This window comes from Magnolia sinica, chromosome 5, assembly GCF_029962835.1.
Source record: "Magnolia sinica isolate HGM2019 chromosome 5, MsV1, whole genome shotgun sequence".
NCBI lineage: Eukaryota > Viridiplantae > Streptophyta > Magnoliopsida > Magnoliales > Magnoliaceae > Magnolia > Magnolia sinica.
In genome coordinates, this window is record NC_080577.1 from 99,897,797 (window position 1) to 99,922,031 (window position 24,235).

Here is a 24,235-nt window from a genome sequence, read left to right on the forward strand (position 1 = left end):
TACTAAAAATAAGCACTTGGAAAAGCAATGAGTATGAAAAGAAAACCCCACATCAGAAATGCTCCAAATACCCCAGAAAATTCCAGAATGCAGAAAATAAATTAAATAAATAAATAAGAGTAACAGAATCTGAAAAACAAAATAACCAGACCAACGCACCATTTTCCATAACACAACCCATCTCAGAAAAGAAAATAAAACAGAAAACTGAAAACCAACATCTATAAAACCACAATTTCCATGCAATCCTTCTCTTCAAAACAAAACAAAACAAAAAGAAAAAGAAAAAAAAAACCATCTAGAATCTCAATTCAAAATTCACAGCAACAAAACCAAAATGAATAAAAATAGAGAGAGAGAGAAGCAAAGCAGCAGCTAAAAACGAGCATAATTTCCATACTCTCCCACCCACCATAGAGGAGAAAACAAATAAAAAAATAGAAATAGAAAAAAACGAAGCTTCAAAAACCAACCTGCTGTTTTTGAAGCTTTGATTTCCCAATGAGAATAGGAATCTTCAAGAGATTTTCTCCTCACCTCTGCTCTGCTCTGCGGGATTCTGCTATCACATTCTCTCTCCCTCAATCCTAAGCACACAGTGTTGCGACCGGCCTTGTTCCCGCCCAAGCACGGCAACCTGTCTAGAGGAAGACGATAGGTCAGGCATGATTGCAAATGCGAAGTCGAAGCGGAGCGGGAGTACATGCGAGATGAGGTTTGCAGGAAGACGTACCTGTGAGGGAGCGTTGCGAGAGATCGATACACGGTTTGGGCGGGGACACTGATATATAGATGGAGATGAGCCCGAGGTGTTACCTACTCTCACGGACCACCCTCCCTTCCGTCCAATCTTGTAGTCTTGAAACAAATCTCGCCTGAATTGCTGAGATTTCCCAGCGAATCCCCCGTCTTGGAAACGTGAAATCACCCCTGCCATCTGCAAGCCGCCCATCTATCAATCAAACGCGCGAAATGATCATAAATACCCATTTCGCGGTGATTTCACCCTACCCGCAAAAACAAACAGGCCCTTATATTAGAAATTTTTTAAAAAGACCAGTTGATGTTAGTAAGTTTTGTAGGTCCCATCATGATGTTCAGGCATCTACATTGTCCACCTACATTTTGAGATCATTTTAGTATGGGCTCACAAATTGGGCCGATCCAAAGCTCAAGTGGACCCTACCATAGAAAGCAGTGGGGATTGAACACCTACTATTGAAAACTTCTTAGGGGCTATCAAAATTTTGAGTCAAGCTGGTATTTCTGTTTTCCTTTTATTCAAGTCCATTTGACCATATGAACATATTGGATAGCAAATAAGCATCATTATGGACCCTAAGAAGATTTCAAACGGTGGGCATTATTGTCCCATTACTTTCTATGTTGTGGTCTATATAAGCTCTAGATTTGTTTCATCTTTGAGATCGTGCCATCAAATGAGGTTGTAAGATAGATAGACGATATGGATATAACACACGTGTTATTCTTTGCAATTCTAAAGATTGATTAGTATATTTATTCAATGGACAAAACAGGAATGGGTGAATGCCACCATGACACAAATATAGCATATAATTATGTTTGTCCCATAATATAATATAATAACATAAGATAATTCTCATCACATGTAACAATTATATTGTTTTAATCCCATGCCACCTGATGCCATCTAATACTATACTTCAAACAACTCTTGAAATAATAACATAAAATTGTTGGAGAGCATGATTAACCACATACATCATTACAGGATCGACAGAGTCACTAGTGCAACGTCAGCACACAATCCGCTTCCAGCGGGAAGCAGGCCCTGGTCTGAAACGGGTTCGCAAATTTTCAAAATTTGTCCCGACACGTGCGGCACAGTTCGTTACAATAACACGCCCCACATGTGCCGACAGGTTCGAATCCAATTCGTCAATCAGAACGGCACCACTGTATTGATGCCCCAGACCAAGAATCAGGTTGATCTACTGGTCAGATGGAGTGCAGCTTCAAAACTAATGTACGGCTCTGGGACACTTTGGATGAAGTTTTCCAATCCATTCACATGTTCCCAATATTAAGGCCCACAAAGTGACTGGTCCGGATTTCCTTATTGGGACAAGGTGTACAAGTTTGGACGAACCCGATGGACTCACACATATGTGCCCTGCTAATTTACCCGACGAATTCGGACCACTATCTTACTTTCACGGTTAACCGTTCATTTGATGGTCATTGGTTCGATGGCGATGATTACTTCGTCAGTTTGACTTTCAGTGCCTGTTTGGCCGGGCAGATCCCATGGTATTTGGAGGGATGGGAACAATTTTAAGGTAATGATGGTGGTGTTAGTGAATTGTCTTAAGATCCATGGGTGCTCATATTCCGTACAAGTTTCCTGAGTCTGTTTGGCACGCCCTGTATATCCCGGGATTTTACCTTCCAATCCATCCAACCATGGGATAGGATCAATTTTAAGGTAATGATGGTGATGGCAGTGGATTGTCTTAAGATCCATGGGATTGCTCATATCCCGGGATAAGTTCACCGGATTTGTTTGGCTCGTCACGCCGATCCTAGGATATTGCCGATCCCATCCCTCTTAATTCCATCTCACGTCCAGCTCCCGGCCAAACACGCCCTCAGGGATATACTCCATCCGAAATGGAACAAACAATTTGAACGGCCCGGATGGATGTACATGACTGCCACGTGTAGCGAGAATGATTCACAACCTTCTTCAAGACGTGCTTAAAGAGCGCATTCGGTTAATCAGATTAGACAGGCATGTGACGTGCGTCTGTGTTTCGCGCTTGAAGATTTACTGTCTGGTATTAGCATTCCCGCAAGGATCGCTGACTCAGTCAGGTCGGCACCGCATCCAGCTCCGTCGGGTCTTTTCGATAGTGCCCACTTGGATGTATGTTTTGTATATCCACGCCGTCCATTTGTTTTAATATCTCAGTTTTAGGCATGAACCCAAAAATGAAGCAAATTCAAATCTCACTTGCATCAAATTACATGGAATAGTGATCAGCGAACTTCGACCGTTAAAAACTTCCTAAAATCCAATGTAACGTCTATTTTCCATCCAACCTATTTTGATATTGTCATACGTACTTAAATACTTAAATGAAGTGAAAAACATAAATATCTGCTAGATCCAAAACTTTTGTGACCCATAAAAAGAATTTAAAGGTCAATCACCACTATTTCCTATAATGTGATCCACGGGATCTCTGGATGTTCTTCATTTTCGGAATAAACCATAAAATGATCGGAAAAAAAATGGATGAACGGAATAGATATACATCACATACATCGACGTGGGTCCCACGGATAAAACCTGACGGAACTTGCTCTTGGCGCGACCTGTCTGACCACGCGCACTCCCAAACTCGCGTTCCCACTCTCTCTCTCTCTCTTTCTCTCTCTTTTAAAGAGGCTTTGGAAAGAGTCTTTTTACTCCTTGCTCAATCTGTAATACGGATCGGTGAGTCCTGCGTTGAAGGTAAGGTAATCTAGAAAACATTCTTTTCTTCTTCTTCTTCTTCTTCTTCTTCTTTTTTTTTACCCTTCTTTGGCGATTTCGATCTATTGGGAATTAATCCCAACAACCATCCTAGACCATTGCCGAGCATGGTCACACTCATATGGCCCACTTTGCAGAAATCTATCTCATCTGATTTCCTCTCACTCAATAAAAAGGGGAGCTATAAATTGATTTGCTCAACCTTTTTCAACTTGCTGCCTTTTCTGGATCGTTTGATCTCTGATGAGTGAGATCTTTTCCTGTACTCCTTCGATGGTGAGGACGTTGTAGATGAATGGTTTGGATCACCAGATGGTGGATCGGAAGGGGTGGTAGTCCATGGTAATTGGGACTATAAAGTGTTTTTTTTTTTTTTCTTTTTCTGAACCGTTGTTTTCAACTTAATTTCTATGGATTGTTGGATCTTTGATGAATGAGATCTTTCCCACGTGCTCCATCGGTGTTAGGGCCTTATAGTTGAACGGTTGGGATCACCGTATGGTGGATCAGATGGTGCGAATCTTGTCACTATTTCTTTGAGCAATTCAATCAGGGTGGGTGTAGATAGAGGTCCCTAATCTGTTTTGACTTTTATTTGAGAATCAATTTGAATATTGTTATTATGATTTGTGTTGTTGCCGGATTCTGGCGAACACATAAGATCAATGTAGAAGTGCACCCTCCGGTGGACCTGCAAAAGCTAGGGAAGAGATGAGCAGCAGGGGGGGGGGGGGGGGGGGGGGTGGGCGGGGGGGTTGGAGGTTGCCGGCTGTGGACTCTCTCAAAGGTGTGGATTAGGGCTTAGATCTCACGTCTTTCTCCTCCCGCTTCTGGTTTGAGTAGTCGTATACATAGAGTCCGGGAGGAGGTTTTGAATGTTGTCTTCTAATGTGATACGCTGGAGAGTCCTTGTTCTAACGGGTTTCATGTCCCGGATCTGTCGGAGTGATTTTCGGCCCAGTTCAGGCTGGATTCTTCTCTGCTAGATTCCCTTCGGATTTCTCGTACTGCCTATCCGGCAGTAGTCGACCTGGTCAGCTCGGGGCTCGAGCTCCTTCCCCTCGGCTTCCTTACCCGTGTTGTAGACATTCTTGGCGGGACGAGTCCTCTCCTACCGAGATCCGTCCTCTGACGGCTCAACTGATCTTTGAGCTGGAGGAACCGCTCGTCTTGCGTCGACGGCCCTTCTGCTTGGACCTTGGTTACCCTAGCTCGTGGTCTACCCCAACTTGGAGGCATATCACTTGTAGTTAAATGGTCGTTCTTCTCATGTGAGGGACCAGTTCAGTTTTACCCACAATAATTTGTATTTTAAGCTTTTACATTCACGAATGTGCAATGATTCAGTCTCCGTCTTGACTTGATGTTTATATCTATGGACGGATGGATGGATTTAGCTCCGGGTGGATTTTTGCTCGTGGGTTAGACTCTAGATTAGTTAAATGCAATTTTGATAACCCAATTTCCCATAGGATATGATATCCATGGTGATTTAGATGACAATCTAAATGGTGCATGTTTTGGGGCTGGAGCTATTGTTGGAAGGCCATAAATAAATAAATTGGCCCCAAAATCAAGAATTGAATGGACCCTTGACATATTTGGTAAGTGAGATTTGTGGAAATTCTAGGCTTGTTTGAAATTACATGTGAAATTGTTGATATTTCTTAACCCCCAACCCCCAATTTTCACCTTTTTCTTTGATTTGTGCAACGGATCAGATTGTGAAATAATGTCAGAGAAAGTGTTTTCATTTGTAGTTATTGCATGACGAATTTACCTTTGGGTTTCTTCCTCTAAAGTATTTAATTCTCTAGACAAATGGAATCAAAATTGAGCTTAAACTGAGTTTATCTGGTTTGGGCTATAAAATATTTAATCCTCTGGACCAATGGAATCAAATTTGAGCCTAAACTGAGTTGATCTGGTTTGGTGGTCACTGATGCAAGTAGTGAGCATCAGATAGTTACAATCAACCCAAAATCTTTAAATAAAATAGCTCAGAATCGAATCTTGATTCTTCTAGAACAAATGGCTGTGGTAATTTCTATCATAAATGACTAGATTCACACTTTTATGTCTCACATTTCATATACAGATAGCATCACACCACATGCGTCCAATTTGCATCACACCTGCCACAAGATACACAGCTTGTCACCTCATATAAGCATAGCATAACATTGTGGTCATTGAGCGTCATTACCAAGAGATTTGAGAAGTAACCTTCCAACATGTAAAGAATCTCTCTTCCAAATGTATCACATTGTCTTTTCCTTTTTATTCATAATAATCATATTTATAGGTTCATCATCATCATCATATAAGCCTTACCCTAAGTAATTGGGGCGAGCTGCATGAATCCTGTTACCATTCTACTCTATTGAGGACCATACCGTCAGTTAAACCATAGGTCTGTAAGCTTACTACCTCTACCCACGTCCTTTTGGGCCTTCCCCTTGCCCTTTTAAAGCCTTTAACTTGAACCAACTTACTCTTCTTGGTCTTTGTTACACTTGGCTAAAAACCTTCTAAGTCTACTTTCCCTCAACTTATTACGTATTGGTGCTATTCCTAAGTAACACGGGCATTTTCACACTGGGCTCAAGTGGGGTAGCCCGTGGGATGCGGGGACACACTTAGGGTGGGTGACTTGTGTGATTTGGGGCCCACGGGGGAGGTCTCGTGTTCGAGACTCCTCACCAAGGATGATTAATGCAGGGGCATTTTACACCAGGCTCGAGTGGGATAGCCCGTGGGATGTGGGGACACACTCGGGGTGGGCGGCCCATGTGATTTGGGGCCCACGAGCCCATGAGGGGGGTTCAGCCAAAGTTCTAACCTATGAGATGTGAGGCCTGGGCTATGAGATAAAGGGATTAATTCGCCATACTCTAACAGTTCGAGCTTTTAGAGCAAGTGGTTAATTGTCCTGCATCACTAAGTTTTCTTGAATGCATTAATTTATAATCCTATCCTTGTCTTACCACTTCCCTTGTTGTGTAAAAAAAAAAAAAATCCATTATGTTCACATCAATGGATGATTCCATACCATTCCACAACTATGTCATAATTTGAGCTTCTCCTCAATCCATTGCTCATACGTACTAGCATTCTTATTCGGCTTCTCAGTGGTCAAATATTTTAATCTGCCCTTGGTAGTTAAAAACACTTGGATGAATTTGGACCACTGAAGATATTTCATTCCATTTAATTTAATAATGGTTATTTGGACCCCTAAAAAATCAATGGGTTTATGAATCCAGTTCTCGAATCACTTTTCACTTCCATCTAGGATAAGGGGCTAGAATATATACTTCAAGCTCATATGGACATGGGCTGAACTTTTGCAACCAACAAATACCCAACTTGTACGCTTCACATGTTTGTATAAAAAGAATATGACAAAAATACCCTTAAGTAACAAAAGAAAAAATTTCCAGAAATTCCTAAAGTGGAATAACAACTAATTAACAAAGGAAAAGGACTAGGACACCCTGATCCATAGCTCAAGTGGTAGGCTGAGTGAAAGATACCTCGTTTCAACACTGAGGTCTTGGTATCGATTCCTTAGTGGGGGTGGCTAGCAGTGAAGTGTGAACTGACAGTGGGTGTACTGACAAGCTAACCAAAAAAAAAAAAAGGAAAAGGAAAAGGAAAAGGACTAGGATGGCCGTATAGTGGTATGGCACACATGCACATCCATTAACAGTAATGATCATTATTATGCTTCAAAAGAAGAAAAAAAAAACAATAATGATCATTTATCCTTCAATAAACATTAAACATAACACTTCTGTTTCTTTAAAACAATAAAATACAATAAAAATCACAATTATGTTGTCATATAATTGCTATTCATTTTATCTGCTTCAACATTCAACAATTCCACTCTTAAAGATGCCTGTGTGGGGTGGAAAGTGGGAGGGGGTGTGCGGAGGACATGCCTGCATGCTTATCCTTTTTTCTTTTCTTTTTTCCTTGTCTTTTTTTTTTTTTTTTTGTTGTTGTTGTTGAAGGGTAGCCTGCATGCTTATGCTTTCCAAAAAGAAAGAAAAAAGAAGAAGAAGAAGACTCCCGTATACTTGTATCTGCTCAGATATTTGTAGCAGATACTCATATGGTATATTTACATACATTTAACTGAATGCATTGTATTAGTTTTGTTACTTTTGAACACCCAACCATTTTCATAGATTGATGTCATAATATAGATGGGTCTTACTAAAAACTCTATAAACACCAAAATATCCATTAAATTTAGCATGCTAGAAATACTAAGATGCATGAGCTCCCTTAATAACAGTAAAACTTCATAGAATGATTAAAATCATAACACCGAATATGAGTAGAATGTACAAATCGGGCACCACATGGGAATCCATGTCCTAGATCTCTAGAGATGGATATTGTATCTTGCCCTTGTGTTCTTGTTCAAATCAGAATGTATAGGTGGGTATCATATGTTCCTGCAACCCCATGCTCTTGTTCATATTTTAACTAAGGGTGTCCCTCATTGCACCAAATATCATGAAATGACATGATATTTTGTGATTAATTAATCTGGTGCTTTTCTTTTTTTCTTTTTTCTTTCTTTCTTCTTCCTTTTTTTTTTGTTGGGGGGGGGGGGGGGGGGGAAGTTGAAGCATACAGAATATAACTCATCCAACTCGTTGAATGTAATCAACCAATGTAATAGACTATTATATAGCACTTGATAGTAATCAACCTATGTAATAGACTATTATATAGCACTTGGTAGTAAATTAGTAATAACCTATTAATAGTCTATTACATTGTGCCTGTGGGAATTTTGTGCTCTTATTGCTGGCTCCAAGTGTGGACAGGGGAGGAATGGCAGAATAGGATTCATGTAGCCTTAACCTTAGGTGATGATGAATTTTACCTCATCCAATATTTCTCAAGTCGGTGGTAGTGGCTTAGATCCATAATACATTGTCTCCCTCCCATTGGATGAGTTGGTAGACACAGTATAGTGTACGTGAGTGATGCAGGGTCCAGTCCCTGGTTCTGTAACCTTTCAAAAAAAAAAAAAAAACACCAATAATATCCACTGAAAATTTTGTTTTTGGTATACAAATCTAGCAGTGAATGGTAAAAAATAGGCATCCTCCCTTAAGAGAAAATTGCTGGAAGAAGAACATAGATAATTGAGGAAAAGAACACCTAATCACATTTTTATGCAACGCCATGACATCACTGACATGTGTCAGCTGATATATGTATCAGATTTTACTATCAAGTGTCAATTCCAGCTATATGGTGCTAGGCAGTACATGTTTGTGTTTCTAACTTGGGTTCCTGAGGTTCCATTCTTGTTACAAGTCCCAAAGAACTTGACGGAAGGTTTCTACAAACAATGTTCGAAATATCGGTATCGTGTTATGTATCGCACCCTCGGGATACAAATACGTATCGGTTATCGCATGGGATATATCGGTTGTATTGCGTAATGTATTTTTGTTGTTGGAAACATTGGAAATTGGTCGAATTTTTCAACGAAGTTTCAGTGATTGTTAAAAAAGACATCAATACACACTTACAAATCAAAACATTACAAAAAACAAGTGCACATAATGGGTTTTCTTTGTATGGTGTCCTAATCTATGCGTTGTCTAACTGAATTGATGCAAGTATATTCAAAGTAGTTTTTTTTCCCCAACTTTTTTCTGTTTTCAATTTTTTTTCACATGTCTTTTTCACATTTGGCATACATTGCCAGTCACTATTATATGGAGAAAATCACTTTGGTACACAGACAAGGATGAATTCCCTTGAATTCCCTTGAGGATTGAGAAGACTCGTAATCTCCTGTATGTTGTCGTATATTTATCTTCTGTTATAGTTTTTATTTTTAATTTTATTTTATCTTTCTTCTGTTGTAGTTTTTAACTTTCGAACTTCTGTATTTACCTCATTATTTACAACTTCCATGTGTGATAGGCTCATATGTTTCACTTGACATTTTTACATATCATAAATTCAGACACATTAACATATTGACATAGTTAGCAAATTATTAAAAGCCTTAAAACCTATTAAACTGAATTCAGCAGCTTGACTCAAGACTCATGTTCACTATGCCAGGTAGGCAGTGAGTCATATCACATTGTGGTTTTATACATGGCTTAAATGTCTTAAAGATACTTAAAAATATCACATTCGGTATTTCATGCTTCTTTCCTGTTTTTCATGATTCTGTTTGGTTTTTCTTAGAGCCAGGGAAAAAGTCATTGCAGTTGGTACGTGATATATGTCAGCTGATAAGGACTGACAGGTGCTGGTTTTGGATCCTGTCAATATGTGCTCCAGTACTGATATTTTGAACCATGACTATAATACAATGCAAATGCGCTAACAAAAAAGCAAGACATTATGTGCTATGATACATAACTAACATCTAAGGTAATCGAAGACCCACAAAGGATGATTGCATTTGAGTGGACCACCAAATAGTGAAACTTTCAAACCCATTAAGTGTGATTTGCGCCTCCAGTTGCAAGGAAAATGTAGCCTGCATCAAGTGGGCTTCCATATTCGTGCCATTTGCTCTTAAGATCACAAAAGAGATGTTCAGGAATGTCCTGAACCTATATCACTGGCATTTTGGTGCTTGTGTCTTGTGTTCATCTTGGGAACCAGCAATTTGCAGATAATCCTCAACAGAAAATCTGCTGCTGATTTCTGGCACGATAATAGATCTCACTCAATTTTTGGAGGTAGACACTAGTCTACCAAATTATATTGTTTAAGGCAATTTGGTTTTAAAAAATTCATTTTTTCTCTGCAAGTGGTAAGCTCTGGATGGAACAAGTTGAATTTCAGTGCCTATTGAAGCTGAATCTTGGTTTTGTACAGGTGCTCTTATTGTGGCTGTTAGGGACAAGGAATTTTATACAAATAAATTTCTTATACAAAGCTTTATATATATATATATATATATATATATATATATATATATATATATATATATATGCACTGCAATTATTGATTTGTAGGTGCTTCAGTCATAACATGCACTGTGGAAAAACAGTATGTGTGGATCTTGGATTCTCGTGGCCATGTGATCAAGATTAGCTGGTCAGCCGGTGATGAAATGTGGAGCCAACCATGTCGCATTAGCTGATTTTGACATTTTTCAGCCCCACCTTCTGTTTAGAAGGTGCCAAAGCATTCATTAGTGGGCTCCATACTAGCCTGATTTGATAAGATTTTTGTAGTTTGTTTCATACTGCATCATCTTCACGTGGTGATGTTTCTTTTGTGCGTTTTTCACCGTGCCATTTCTCTTTCGTTAATCTCCTCAAATTTTTTAACTCGTAAACTTCTTTCTCATTGCTTATTCATAAACTTATCTTTTGTCATCTTGCCAACCTAGAAATTGAGATCATGGGCAGTTCTCTATCGCTTTAATGTCCCATTTTCTGGAGATAACAGAATCAGAACAAACAAATCACTTCTGCTAACTAATCCAAACACATACTATTCTTATGTTCCTGAGCAGGTGCTAGAAATAACCATCCATGGCTGCTTTGGCGACTGCTGAAGTTTGCGACGCCAACTCACACCTAATCTCAAGCGGCGAACTCCGTGCACTCCATCCGATTTTCCAATTATATGGGCGGCGTCCAATATTCTCTGGCCCGATAGTGACTCTGAAGGTGTTTGAAGACAATGTTTTGGTGCGAGAGTTCCTCGAGGAGAGAGGCAATGGTAGAGTTTTGGTTGTCGATGGTGGTGGAAGCATGCGCTGTGCCATATTGGGAGGCAACCCTGTTCAACAAGCTCAGAACAATGGGTGGGCCGGTATTGTGGTCAATGGGTGTATAAGGGATGTCGATGAGATCAATGGGTGTGATATTGGAGTGCGAGCACTAGCATCGCATCCGATGAAAGCTAATAAGAAGGGAATTGGAGAGAAACATGTGCCCATCAGCATTGCTGGCACACGTATTTGTGATGGCGAATGGCTTTATGCAGACACCGATGGCATTTTGGTCTCACGAGCTGAGCTGTCCATTTAAAGTTAGCTAGCTATTCAGGGGAAGTGTTTTTATGGTTCGGTAACATTTTCCACTCAAAAATGCTCCTCTGCCACTCCATCCGTGCTGTATTTTTGTATGCTCCATTTCTGCATCTATGAACATTTCGATGTTTTCAGTTTAAGAGGAACTTTATTGCCATTTCTGTGGTTCTCTTGTTATCATATGGATGTCAAGGGCCCGTTTGGATACCACCCAATGAGTAACTTTTTAACTTATATTAAGTTAATAAGTGTGTTTTTTTAAAAAAAAAAAAAAAACTTTAGTTTGTTGAGTGTCATTGTAAAAGTAACTTACGTGATGAAAGTTACTTATCCTTCCTAAGTTTTTTGTTCTTGCTTTTTAGCTTTGCTACTTCTCCCCTTCACCTCTCTCCATGTGATGGATTTCCATATCAAAGGAGACCCTGCGTTTTGGATGGACCACGTTTGAAGGTGGGGCCCACATGATTGATGGTCCACATCAAAGTTGAGCCATACGTGATGATGGATGACCCGTATTAACATGGGCCCATATAATAGATGGTTCATGTCAAAGGTTGACCCCTAATGATGAATGGCCCACATTCGATGTGAGCCTTGTATGATGGACAACCCACATTGAAGGTGGGCCTCACATGATGGACGGTCCACATGATGGGTGGTGGACGCTGAGGGTGGGTCCATACATTGGATGGTCCACATCAAAGGTTCGCCCGTAAAGATGAATGCCCCCCATGATGGACAACTCACATTGTAGTTGGGCCTTATAATGATGGACAGTCCACATTAAAGGTGGACATGCAAGATGGACGGCCCACATCCATTGTAGTCCCAACATAATGAAGGGTCCACAGCAAAGGTTGGGCCACCATGATGGATGGTGGATAGAACAAACTTAAGGGATAAGTAATGTGATGTGATGTTGGAAACCAAACATATTTTTCTACTTTTGGCTGTTGAGTAAGTTGTTTACCAAACATGCTTATCTTTAAACAAACTTAAGGAATAAGTACTTACATAAAGATGCCCCCTAATAGCCCAATATTTTTTTCTATTATGATTTGCCAATTTTTTTTATTTTTTATTTTTAGCAGACTCATTGAGCAATACATTATACAAATGGGTTGAGTATAACAAGACAAATTTTCGTAATGTGCCTAAAGAGCTAGGCAAAATGTTATTCCTTGGGCTATCTTTAGTTTGAGGATTTGTAAATTGTCCTTACGAGAATACGATGCTTTTAGGAGCTTAGACTCTTTTCTACCAAGAGCAATGATCCCTCAACATTGCTTTATCTAGTTTTCTTTTTTCCTAAATTCTAGAATTTGAAATACCCCTCGTCCTGTTTTTTGACAAGTTTAGATCCTCTGTAGCAAAATAGAGAGTATCTATTAATTTTAATTGGTCCACGTCATCCTTGCTGATGTCAGCAACATAATCTTGGAAAAGAAAACAAGGAGGAGAAATACAACTATTATTAAAAGGAAAAAGGACAAAAAACAAAGAACTAAAAAATCCATACGAAGACAATGCCGTTCCCCCTTCTATAACCTTTTCCCCCTTCTAAAACCTTTTCCCCTTCTCCCATTTTGAAAATAAAAAACAACTTTGAGAGTGTTGTTCCCCCTTCTAGAACCAATCTCTCTTCTCCCATTTTACTACAAACAGAGGATCCATAATTTAAAGGTTTTTCATCCCTATTCTTTACCAATTTCTCTTATATCATTTTTCCCATTTTCTCTCCTCACACATCTTCTCTCAATTTCTCCAGTTTTTTTAAAGTTTTCCACCTCTTCTCCTTACCTAGCTCGACAAGGTATGAGCATCATCTGAAATTTTCGCGTTTATGAGTTGAGCTTCGGGCGGATTGTGATTTTTTTCTCAAATTAGGGTTTATTTAATGATTTGCATTGTTTTACTATTAAATTGTTTCAACTAAACTCCATTACACCCTCAAGTAAACCACATTGCTCAATCTTGAAAGTCTCTCACAAACTAAAATGTAAGCAAGTTACAATCTACACGTACCAAATCATGTTCCCATGTGCAGCTACAACACATATTATCATTCCCAATTACAACCTTAAGTGTAATACCATCACTCTACGTTAAAACCCACACATATCCTTAAATGTTACTGAATTGCAATCTCAACCAACACATCACAATCTCAAAAGTTAATCTCATCAAACACTCCATCATTCCATACTATTCAAGCCTTTCACAGTTTACAAAAGCACAAACAAGCTCCTCCCTACTATTCAAGCTTTTCATAGTTTACAAAAACACAAACAAGCTCCTCCCTACTATTCAAGCTTTTCACAGTTTACAATTGAGTGCATCTGAAAAAATGATCAAGTATCTTCATTAGTCGATTTTGATATCCATAGGCATTTTTGTTATTTGGGAAGTAATTAATAACTTTTTGTTATTTTGTTGCGTAGGTTATATGTAGGGATGGATGATGGCTAGATTGAGGGAATTTATTTATTTATTTTTTTCTGTTCTTTTACGTATTTGGAACCATTTTAAACATTGTTTTGTGTGTGTGTGTGTGTGTGTGTGTGTGTGTAAATACGTAAAAGAACAGAAAAAAATAAATAAATTAAATTCCCTCAATCTAGCCTTCATCCATCCCTACATATAACCTGCACAAAAAAATAACAAAAAGATATTAATTACTTCCCAAATAACAAAAATGCCTATGGACATTTTTTGTTTAATATTCATTTTTAATTGTGTTGTGCAACATTTTTAGGTTTCAAATATGTATTGAAAAAAAAAAAAAAAAAAACAAGTAGCAATCAAACATAAAAAAACCAAATGGATTAAAAAAATATTTTTTACTAGCAGCGAACGACATCTTCTGTGACATATACCAGCAATTGCATGCCTTTTTACCGGCGCTTGGCTTAGTGGGGGTCTTCTACTGGCGCTTCATTAAGTTTGTACCAGTGCTTGGACATGCCTTTATCGACGTTTCGACAGACTTTTACCAGCATTTCGGTAGGCCTTTACAAGCTTTTCGGTAGACCTTTACCGGCATTTCGACAGACCTTTACTAGTGTTTTGGGCAAACCTTTTATCAGCAGTTTTGGCTGTCGGTAAAGGACAATTTTCTTTTAGTGACTGCTTTTAGAGTGTGGTCCACTTGACCTTTAGATCTGCCTCATTTTTGGGCTCATGCATGAAAATGATTTGGTGAATGAATGGATAAAACAATGTGCAAATACTAATGGGTCCATAGAGCATCGGCCAATGCTTCATGAAGTGTGTGATTGAAATTAAGGAGTGTGATGGGGCTGCACTTGAGGGTATGATAGAGTTTATGGATTGCGTGATGTGGTTACACGTGAGAATGTGAATTGGTTGATAAAAAGTGTAACTTAGTTACACTTGAGAATGATATGGAGTTGATGGATGGTGTTGGGATGCAATTACACTTGAGTATGTGATAGGGTATTACTAACGAAGCAAATCCAATTATCAGGTGGATCATACCATATGAAACAGTGGTGACTGAAACAATGAGATGTAGTTACACTTGAGTGTATGATTGACCGCATGAGCATGGATGAAGGGCAAAAACAAATATCAGCTTGATCCAAAAAAAATTGGCTCATTAACGGTCAATCACTACTGTTTCTTATGGTATGGTGCACCTGATAGTTGATATGCTTCATGTTTGGAATAATGCCCTAAAATGATCTGAAAAAAATGGATGGACAACATGGATACATGATACATACATCAAGGTGGGCCTCACGATAAAGGCCACATCATCTTGGGTGAGTCTGGGTTCTCACCTAATCTGGTCTTGAGGATGTGAAGGGTTATACTTGGAGAATATGAAGACCACTTGAGGATGTGAAGGGGTTCGAGTTGTCACCTCGGAGGTAGACTCTCAGGATTTTCAACACGAGGTTTTGGGTTCGAGTTCCCATAAGTTGTGAAATCCCATAGGTGGTGATATGGTTGTGTGATCGTGTGATGTGGTTTCACTTGTGAATGTAATACGGTTGATGGACTATGTGATGAAGTTGCACTTGATGATATAATATAGTCATGTTATAGTGTAATGTTGTTCCACTTAAAAATGTGATACGGTTGATGGACTATGTGATGAGGTTTCACTTGAGAATGTGATCTACTTGAGTGACAGTGTAATGTAGTTCTACTTGAGAATGTGATACGGTTGATGGACTATGTAATGAGGTTGCACTTGAGGATGTGATACGGTTGTATGACAATGTGATGTGGTTGCACTAGAGAATGTGATAGGGTTGTTGGATGGTGTGATGTGGTTGCACTATAGGATGTGGTGGAGTTGTGAGGCGGTGTGATGAAGTTGCACTAAGAAGTGTGATGGGTTGTTAGAGTTAGTGAATTGGTTTATGTAGTCTGGATTTAGAGAAATTTACGACTGTGGACCCCACCTTTTATCTAGTGGTTTTTTTGAAGGAATAAAAACTTACAATATGCACTTAGACCTTGTACGGACACCGAATTCCAGGATGAAAATACCCCTCCTTTTCACGGAAACGGATTGGGTATTCCCCCTGCCACTAGCCAGTGGCGGATGGCCGGTGGTCTGTGGGCCCCAGCATGATGTATGCTTTTCATCCATGTCATTCATATATTTTTCTAGATCATTTTATGGTATGTGACCAAAAATGAGGTATATCCAATTCTCAAGTGTACCACATTACAGGAAACAGTGTTGAATGAGTGTTAACCATTAGAAACCATTAGGGGCCATAAAAGTTTTGGATGAAGCTGATTTTTGGTTTTTCCCTTCATCTAGGTCTGTATGACCTAATCAACAGATTAGATGTGAAATAAACAGTTCATTGGGCCTCAGGAGAATTTTAATTGTCAATATCCAATCAATATTATCTTCCTGTGGTGTGGTCCACCTGAGATTTATATCCCTCTCATTTTTTGGATCAAGCCCTAAAATGAACTGTAAAAATGGATGAACGGAATGGATGAAACACATACATGATGGTGGGGCTCACAGACCACCGACCAGCAACCATTGGATGGTGGCAGGGGGACTAGCCAATCTGTTTCCTTTCATTGGCTTATTTTGTAAGCCTTCCTTTCACTCTGTTGCTTTCACTCCCTTAACGAAAAAACCTTCCTTCTCAAAATAACCGCCTTTCACTCCGTTTCAACGATAAACTGATGTACGGAGGTTTTTCTTCTCATTTTGCTGATCGGAATCCCCATGACTCATCTAGATATTATCATTCTACATTTGCCATTTTCTGTCTTGGCTAGGGTTACGTGAAATCCCATGAAGTGGCTACATTTGTAATCCTTGAAAAGGTTCAAAATATTCCCTCACTCCAAAGCACCTCTCTTCAACTTACATTTGACCGGTACTACGGTAGTCGGTGGTACAGATATTTTTAAAAAATGCTCGGCTCATACAATTGCATTGCATGCGAAGTTTGGTCAATTCCATGTGTTAGGCTTACTCAATTTCACATGTTAGGCTTAGTTAATTTTATGCGTTGATCGGTCAAATCCATGTGAAACTCGCTCAATTCCATTTGAAGCTCACTCAATTCCATGTTAGGGCTCACTCGATCTCATGCTATGCTCGCTGAATTTCATGTGTTACCCTGCTCAATTTCATGCTAGGATCGCTCAATTTAATGTTTGCCCAGCTTAATTTCATGGTAGATAAGGTCAATTTAATGTTTGCCTTGATAAATTTCATGCTAGGATCACTCAATTTAATGTTTGCCCAGCTTAATTTCATGGTAAATAAGGTCAATTTAATGTTTGCCTCGATAAACTTCATGCTAGGATCGCTCAATTTAATGTTTGCCCAGCTTAATTTCATGGTAGATAAGGTCAATTTAATGTTTGCCTCGATAAATTTCATGCTAGGATCGCTCAATTTAATGTTTGCCTAGCTCAATATCATGTTATGCTCGCTCAATTTAATGTTTGCCCCGCTGAATATCATGTTATGCCCGCTCGATTCAATGTTTGCCCTGCTAAATATCATGCTATGCTCGCTCGATTTAATGTTTGCCCCACTGAATATTATACTGTGCTCGCTCCATTTAATGTTTGCCCAGCTTAATATCATGCTATGCTCGCTCGAAATCTCGTTTACCCAGCTCAATATCATGCTACGCTCACTCGATTTAATGTTTGCTTACATAGCTGAATTTATAGTTTGTCCCGCTCAATTTTCAGTTTGCCCCGTTCAATTTCTAGTTTGCCCCTCTAATTTTTCGAATTTCCTCATTGAATTTTCTAGTTTGCCTCGCTTAATTTTCATGTTTGCCCCACTGAATTTCATGTTTGCCCCGCTCAAATTCATTTTTCCCTACTCAATTCCTAGTTTGCCCCGCTGATATTCTACTTTTCTCCGCTCAATTTCATGTTTCCCCCACTGATTTTCTAGTTTGCCCAGCTGAATTTCATGTTTGCCCCGCTCAATTTTCAGTTTGCCCAGCTGAATTTCAGGTTTGCCCTGCTGAATTTCATGTTTGACCTGCTCAATTTCATGTTTCCCCCGCTCAATTTCTAGTTTGCCCTGCTGAAATTCATTTTTGCCCCGGTGAATTTCTAGTTTGCCCTGCTCAATTTCATGTTTCCCTTGCTAATTTTCTAGTTTGCCCTGCTGAATTTCATGTTTGCCCCACTCAATTTCTTGTTTCCCCCGCTTAATTTTCCAATTTGCCTCGCTCAATTTATAGTTTACCCCACTGAATTATCAGTTTGCCCCGCTCAATTTTCTAGTTTGCCCCGCTCAATTTTAATGCTTGCCTCGCTCAGTTTCTAGATTGCCACGCTAAAATTTCATACTTCCCTCGATCAATTCCTAGTTTGCGTTGATCAAGTTCCATGCTTGCCTCGCTCAATGTCATGATAGATAGTGTCACAAAGTTAAACGAGCACCACATGAAATCATTCGTATCGTTGAAGGCCTAATCCATATGAGCTCTAGTTGTTTATTTGATTCTAGCTCAGTGAATTTACTGATGGACTTATTTGATGCTAGGTAAGGTCAATTTAATGTAAGTTGATGCGCATGTGTTAGGTTTAGTCAATTTCATGCGTTAGGCTTAGTTAATTTTATACGTTGATGAGGATTACATACACTCAATTTAATGTTTCCTTGCATAGCTTAATTTATAGTTTGCCCCACTCAATTTCATGCTATGCTCGCTGAATTTCATGTTTACCTCGCTCGATTTCATGTTTGCCCTGCTGAATTTCATGCTTACCCTGCTGAACTCCATATTTTCCCTGCTCAATTTCTACGTTGTCTCGCTCATTTTTCCAGTTTACCCCGCTCAATGTCATGGTAGATTGCCTTATTAAATTTAATAAAATACAATTCGAAATCATTCGTAGAAGGCCTAATCCATATAAGATCTGGTTGTTTACTTGAGAATTTAACGCGTTACTTACTCTTTATTTCCTTAAGCTTTATATCATTCTCATCTATAAGGGAAAGCGAGTTTTCAGTCTTTTATTATTTAATTGAGTTTTGTCTTATGGCAAGCTTCCATTGTTTAACGACTTATTGATAATTTGTCATTATATTGATTTCCAGATAATGGCTACAAGAATCACCTATTGCTATGGTGGGGAGTTAGAATGTGAAAACAAGCAATGGACGTACACGAGTGGAAGTACGAAAACTATTTCGCTAGATTTCGATACTACGTATGAGAAACTTCTATCCAGAATGTATAGGATTATTAAGAGTGCACCAACAGATTGTGATACTAGGATGAAAGTTTTGTATCCCTGCTCCAATAAATCAATCCCTCCAACCATACTCGAGGACGACGATGACATCAGAGAGTTCCTGGCAACACAGTTGGAGCATTCGAAAAAATTCATCCCTTTAGTCATCGAGACAATCCAACACATTAATATGACAACACCCGTGGACAGTGTGGCAGAGGAGCATGGCGTGGAATTTGAATATAAGCCAAATCCAGTACAAGTAGGAGGAACAAATGATCAACCACCCGAGCCGCCCCAAACATCAAAATTCGTTAGTAGCCAAGTTAGCAGTGCACGTGACCTTGACCTCATCTATGATTACATGGCACCGCCTCTAGCTACAACAACAGATCTGCCGTCATCATCCATAGCCCGAAGATACATCAAACCGGAAAGCGACATCCCGCATCCAGACCTTCCTGAAACATCAAACTTCATCACTCGTCAAGTTCCCGCACCGTTTGATGATGCTGCATTCATAAATGTAGTAACACTAGAATATACGGATTCGTTGTGTGAATCGATCGATATAGCTGTTGGGCAAACATTTAAGGACAAGAGTCGGTGCTAGTATGTTTTGAGCCAATTTGCAATTCGAAATAAATTTCAGTACAGGGTACTGTAATCAAATTCTAGAAGATCTATGGTTGTGTGCTTCGAAGATAGATGCGAATGGAGGGTTCATACATCTCGTGTGAGTGATTCGAGGATATTTAAGATACGGACTTATACGTCAAAACACACGTGTGGCATGTTATGGATGAAGAGCGATCACCGACAAGCAAGCAGTAAGTTAGCGTGTGATCTGGTTGTTAGCCGCATTGAACAACGCCTGGGATCGAGGTCACATGATATTATCTTCGCCATGCAAGAGAAGTATAATATTGTTATCAGTTATAGGAAGGCATGGGCAGCCAGGGAGCTTGCTATTAATCAGGTGATGGGGTCTTATGAAGACTCCCACAATCAACTCCCCTTGTATTTGCATGAGTTGAGGACGGTCAACCCAGGGACAATGACTGCCCTGCTTGTTAACAAAGAGACTTTCAGGTTCGAGAGATATTTTGTTGCGCTTAGACAATGCGTTAGAAGTTTTCAAAAATCATTGCAGAGGGTATTAGCCATTGACGGGACACACTTAAAGGGCAAATACAAGGGTGTTTAATTCATCGCCACGGCCTCAGATGGGGACAATCATATATTTCCAATTGCGTTTGGCATTGGGGAATTGGAGAACAGTAACAGTTAGAATTGGTTCCTTACCTACCTTAACGATGCGATAGGGTTGTGATTATATCTGATCGACATAAAGGTTTATTGAAAGAGGTTCCCCAAGTCTTCCCACGTGCAATTCATGGCTACTGCACGTATCATATCTACAGAAACTTGGTGGACACCTTTAAAGACAAGTCATTAGAGATGTACTTCTGGTAGGTAGTGAAGACATGTATAAGGGCTGAATTTAAAAAATTAATGCATGATATCGAAATGGCCAACCCCGCAGTACATGCATGGCTGACAGAAATCGGAATTCGAGAGATGGGCATCTTCACACTTTTCAGGAAAAAGATTCAACTTGGTTGCTACAAACATTTTCGAGTGTGTTAATGCCCTCTTCAAAGAAGCACGCGAATACCCCGTTACGAAATTGATAGAAGTGGTTAGATTTAAGATACAAGAATTATTTTATAAGAAAAAAGAATATGCGGCATCATTTATAGGGCCGTTGACACCATGGGCTGAGCAACAGTTAAAGGATCTTGTGCAGAAGGCACGAGATGTTCGTTGTCATCCTATTTCTCGAGATGAGTACTATGTTGTGGGAGATTATAATGATACAGTTAAGCTTAGTGAGTTTTCGTGTACATGTCGCGAGTTTGGCGTGAAGGGGTACCCTTGTATGCATGTCCTGTCAGCATGTATAAACTATAATCCCCATCATTACTCATACTGCTCCCCATTCTACATGGCGCAAAATTACAGGGCCACGTATAGCGAATCGGTGTACCCAGTACGTGACAAGAGTGAGTGGGAAGAAATTTCAGTGGGCTTCAAGGAGTATTGTGCACAAATTAAACCTCCAGAACAAAGGAGGTCAGCTGAAAGACCCAAAAAGCTTAGAATTTCATCGCATGGAGAGGAATCGAAAATAACAAAGTGTGGGCAATACAAACAAACAGGGCATAATCGCCAGAAGTGTAGTTTCCTATACCTGAAAAATAGCATACTTTGTAATTTATTTAATATTTTGATGTATAGCATACTTTGTAATCTTGGTGGATGATGAAATAAACTTTATACTTTGGGTATAGCATACTTTGTAATTTCTAGTTTGCCCTGCTGCATTTTTAGTTTGGCACGCTCATTTTCATATTTCCCTCACTGAATTCCTAGTTTGCCTCGCTCACTTTCATGCTTCCCCCGCTGATTTTCTAGTTTGCCCCGCTCATTTTCATGGTTGCCCCTCTCATTTTCATGTTTCCCCCACTGAATACCTAGCTTGCCCCACTCAATTTTCATGTTTCCCCCGCTGATTTTCTAGTTTGCCCCGCTGAATTCTTAGTTTGCCCTGCTCAATTTAATGTATGCCTCGCTCAATTTCATGTTTGCCCCGCTCATTTTCATGTTTGCCCCGCTCAGTTTCATGCTTGGGATGAGGAATGACAGAGATCAAGCTGAGATCAATCTGAGATGCATGATGAAGGGGATTGATAGTGATAAAATGAGAACATCCATACACTACTGCACATGGTAAACCAAAGTGGAAACATTTCATTTATAATCTGAGTTAGTACATTGTTCCCATATATACCTAACCAAGTGAAAAACATAAATAACCCAACTACTAACTATTACACTGCTAGGTGGAAATGATCCACTTCTTACTACACAATAAACACAAAGCACATAACCACTAACATGGCTTAACAGAAGTGAAGGAGTCCATATGCATCACAACTCTCTACTGTGATACCGAGTCCGCCGAGGGAGGGGCCACTCCCTCCTTCTGTGTACAACACAGCACTACCTTTATCGTTCGATGCATACTCTTTATCTTACGCTTCAGATAATCTTGGTCCTTCTTAAGCTAAGATATACTAGCCTCGATCGCCCCTATACGCTCATCTAAACCCAGACGTGTATCGGGCACCTCACCTGTATCATCACCCTCTTCTTCTTCTTCAGCCTCAACCTCTTCACTGCCTTCTTCCTCCTCTTCTTCATCTTCAGCTATCTCGTCTCCAAATTTTTCCAACTGCCTTGCTTCTTGTCTAGGGCCACATTGCATGCGATTTAAGGTGTCTTCGGTTATCACTCGTTTTGGATGTAAATGGCCAATGGATGCCCTGAACTCATTATCTTGGGCTAACTTACAAATTAGGCGGCCAAATGGGAGGGAGAGATTACCTTTTCTTGTCCTCACTATATGGTAAAGGAAAATGAAGGGCAGGCACACATTCTCCCCACGCCCTATCTAGTACATTATCTCTACATGGTAGACAGAAACCTCCGTGCTGTTTCCCCATCTTGGATATAAATTATGTGTGAAGATGTAGTGCAACAGTCTGTAAATTGTAATCATTTCTTTGTTTCTGAAACTACTATCTCTCCTCCACTCCACGAGGTGACCACACAAACTCCTGCTCAGCTCACTCCTGTGCTGCGATGTGTTCAAGTTCTTTGTGTCTAGAGGGATATGAACCGTTCCCAGTGACACGCCAAGTATGTTCGCGATGTCTTCTACGCCGATGGGACGCACTGTGTCTCCATATGAAATGTCAAATCCGAGTGGGTTGAGTCTTGCATTAATAATTCGAGAGTAGAAAAACCGTACATCATGCTCAGTAGCTGGAAAATTACCTTAAAAAATAGGTCCCCAACCTTGATACAAGAGTCGATCTAGCACGTCATTTTCGGCAAACAGTCAATCCCCCACCGTGACTTCGAAAACCACTTCCCGATCACAATATTGGCCTGCATACAATGTCCGTGCATTTTGATTATGGCCCCTCTTCGACCTCCTCTCACGAGGTGGTGCTGAAGAACTCGTTGCACGAACATTGACCATCCTCACATTTCTACTCTCGGGTGGTGATGACGACTCGCGTCATCCGCAACGGCCCGCCTTGTGCTTCTTAAGGTTCGTGGAGATGATCAACTTGCTTGAACAACCCTCTTCTTCCCCATTACCGAGATAATCATGGGGATGAAAAATATCGAGGAAAAGAACGCAATAATACCCATGAGGATGGGTTTAGAAGATGGGAAGATGGTTATGTGAGTAAGGTTTGGAATATGGAGAGAAAGTTGTTAGAAAGATGAAAAGATGGTTGTGGAAGTTGAAAAGAGAGGGTTTGGAACTTGAGGAGATGGTAGAAGGATTAGAAAAAGAGAGGGTTTTATGATGGAAGATGAAGAAAGGGGAAGGGAGATGAAGAAAGAGTTAGGAAAATGAGGGTTTGAAAGATGGAAATGAGGGTTGTGGAAGATGTGGATAGAGGGTTTGGAAGTTGAAAGATTAGAAAAAGAGAGGGTTTTTGTGAAGGAAGATGAAGAAAGGGGAAGGGAGATGAAGAAAGGGTGTGGAATATGAGGGTTTGGGCATGTGGGGGAGTTTAAATAAACTCATTTTGTGGGACCTATGATGGGCCCCACAAAATATTAAAAAAAAGGGGCCAGGCGGTAGTGTCGCCTGCCCCCCCCCAAATTTTTTTTCTAAATTTCAATGGGCCCCACAATTGATGTACATGGTTTTTGTGTGCCCCATACTCATGAAATTCAGTTTTGGTGGGCCCCACACTCAATGTACATGATTTTGGGTAATATGTGTCTTTGGGTATGGGTTTAGAATATGAGTAAGGTTTGCAATAATACCCAGACTTTACTGTAAACTGACCATTTTGTCA

At 39.9% G+C, this 24,235-nt stretch overlaps 1 protein-coding gene across 4 annotated transcripts; it reads left to right on the forward strand.

The window, feature by feature from the left end:
• The first annotated feature begins 3,353 nt into the window (after positions 1 to 3,353).
• On the forward strand, positions 3,354 to 11,724 carry LOC131246424 (putative 4-hydroxy-4-methyl-2-oxoglutarate aldolase 2). 4 transcript variants are annotated; one of them, XM_058246538.1, is made up of 2 exons: positions 3,354 to 3,504; positions 11,046 to 11,724. In XM_058246538.1, the coding sequence occupies exon 2, from the start codon at positions 11,065 to 11,067 to the stop codon at positions 11,563 to 11,565; it is 501 nt and encodes a 166-aa protein (XP_058102521.1). In that variant the 5' UTR covers positions 3,354 to 3,504; positions 11,046 to 11,064; the 3' UTR covers positions 11,566 to 11,724. The 4 variants fall into 4 exon arrangements, with proteins under 4 accessions (XP_058102521.1, XP_058102524.1, XP_058102522.1 ...); XM_058246541.1 differs by having other exon boundaries at positions 3,390 to 3,499; XM_058246539.1 differs by lacking the exon at positions 3,354 to 3,504 and adding an exon at positions 3,704 to 3,862.
• The last annotated feature ends 12,511 nt before the right edge of the window (positions 11,725 to 24,235 follow it).

Excerpts from the sequence above, each read along its gene's own strand:
- LOC131246424 (XM_058246538.1), top strand. The coding sequence starts at position 11,065 with ATGGCTGCTTTGGCGACTGCTGAAGTTTGCGACGCCAACTCACACCTA.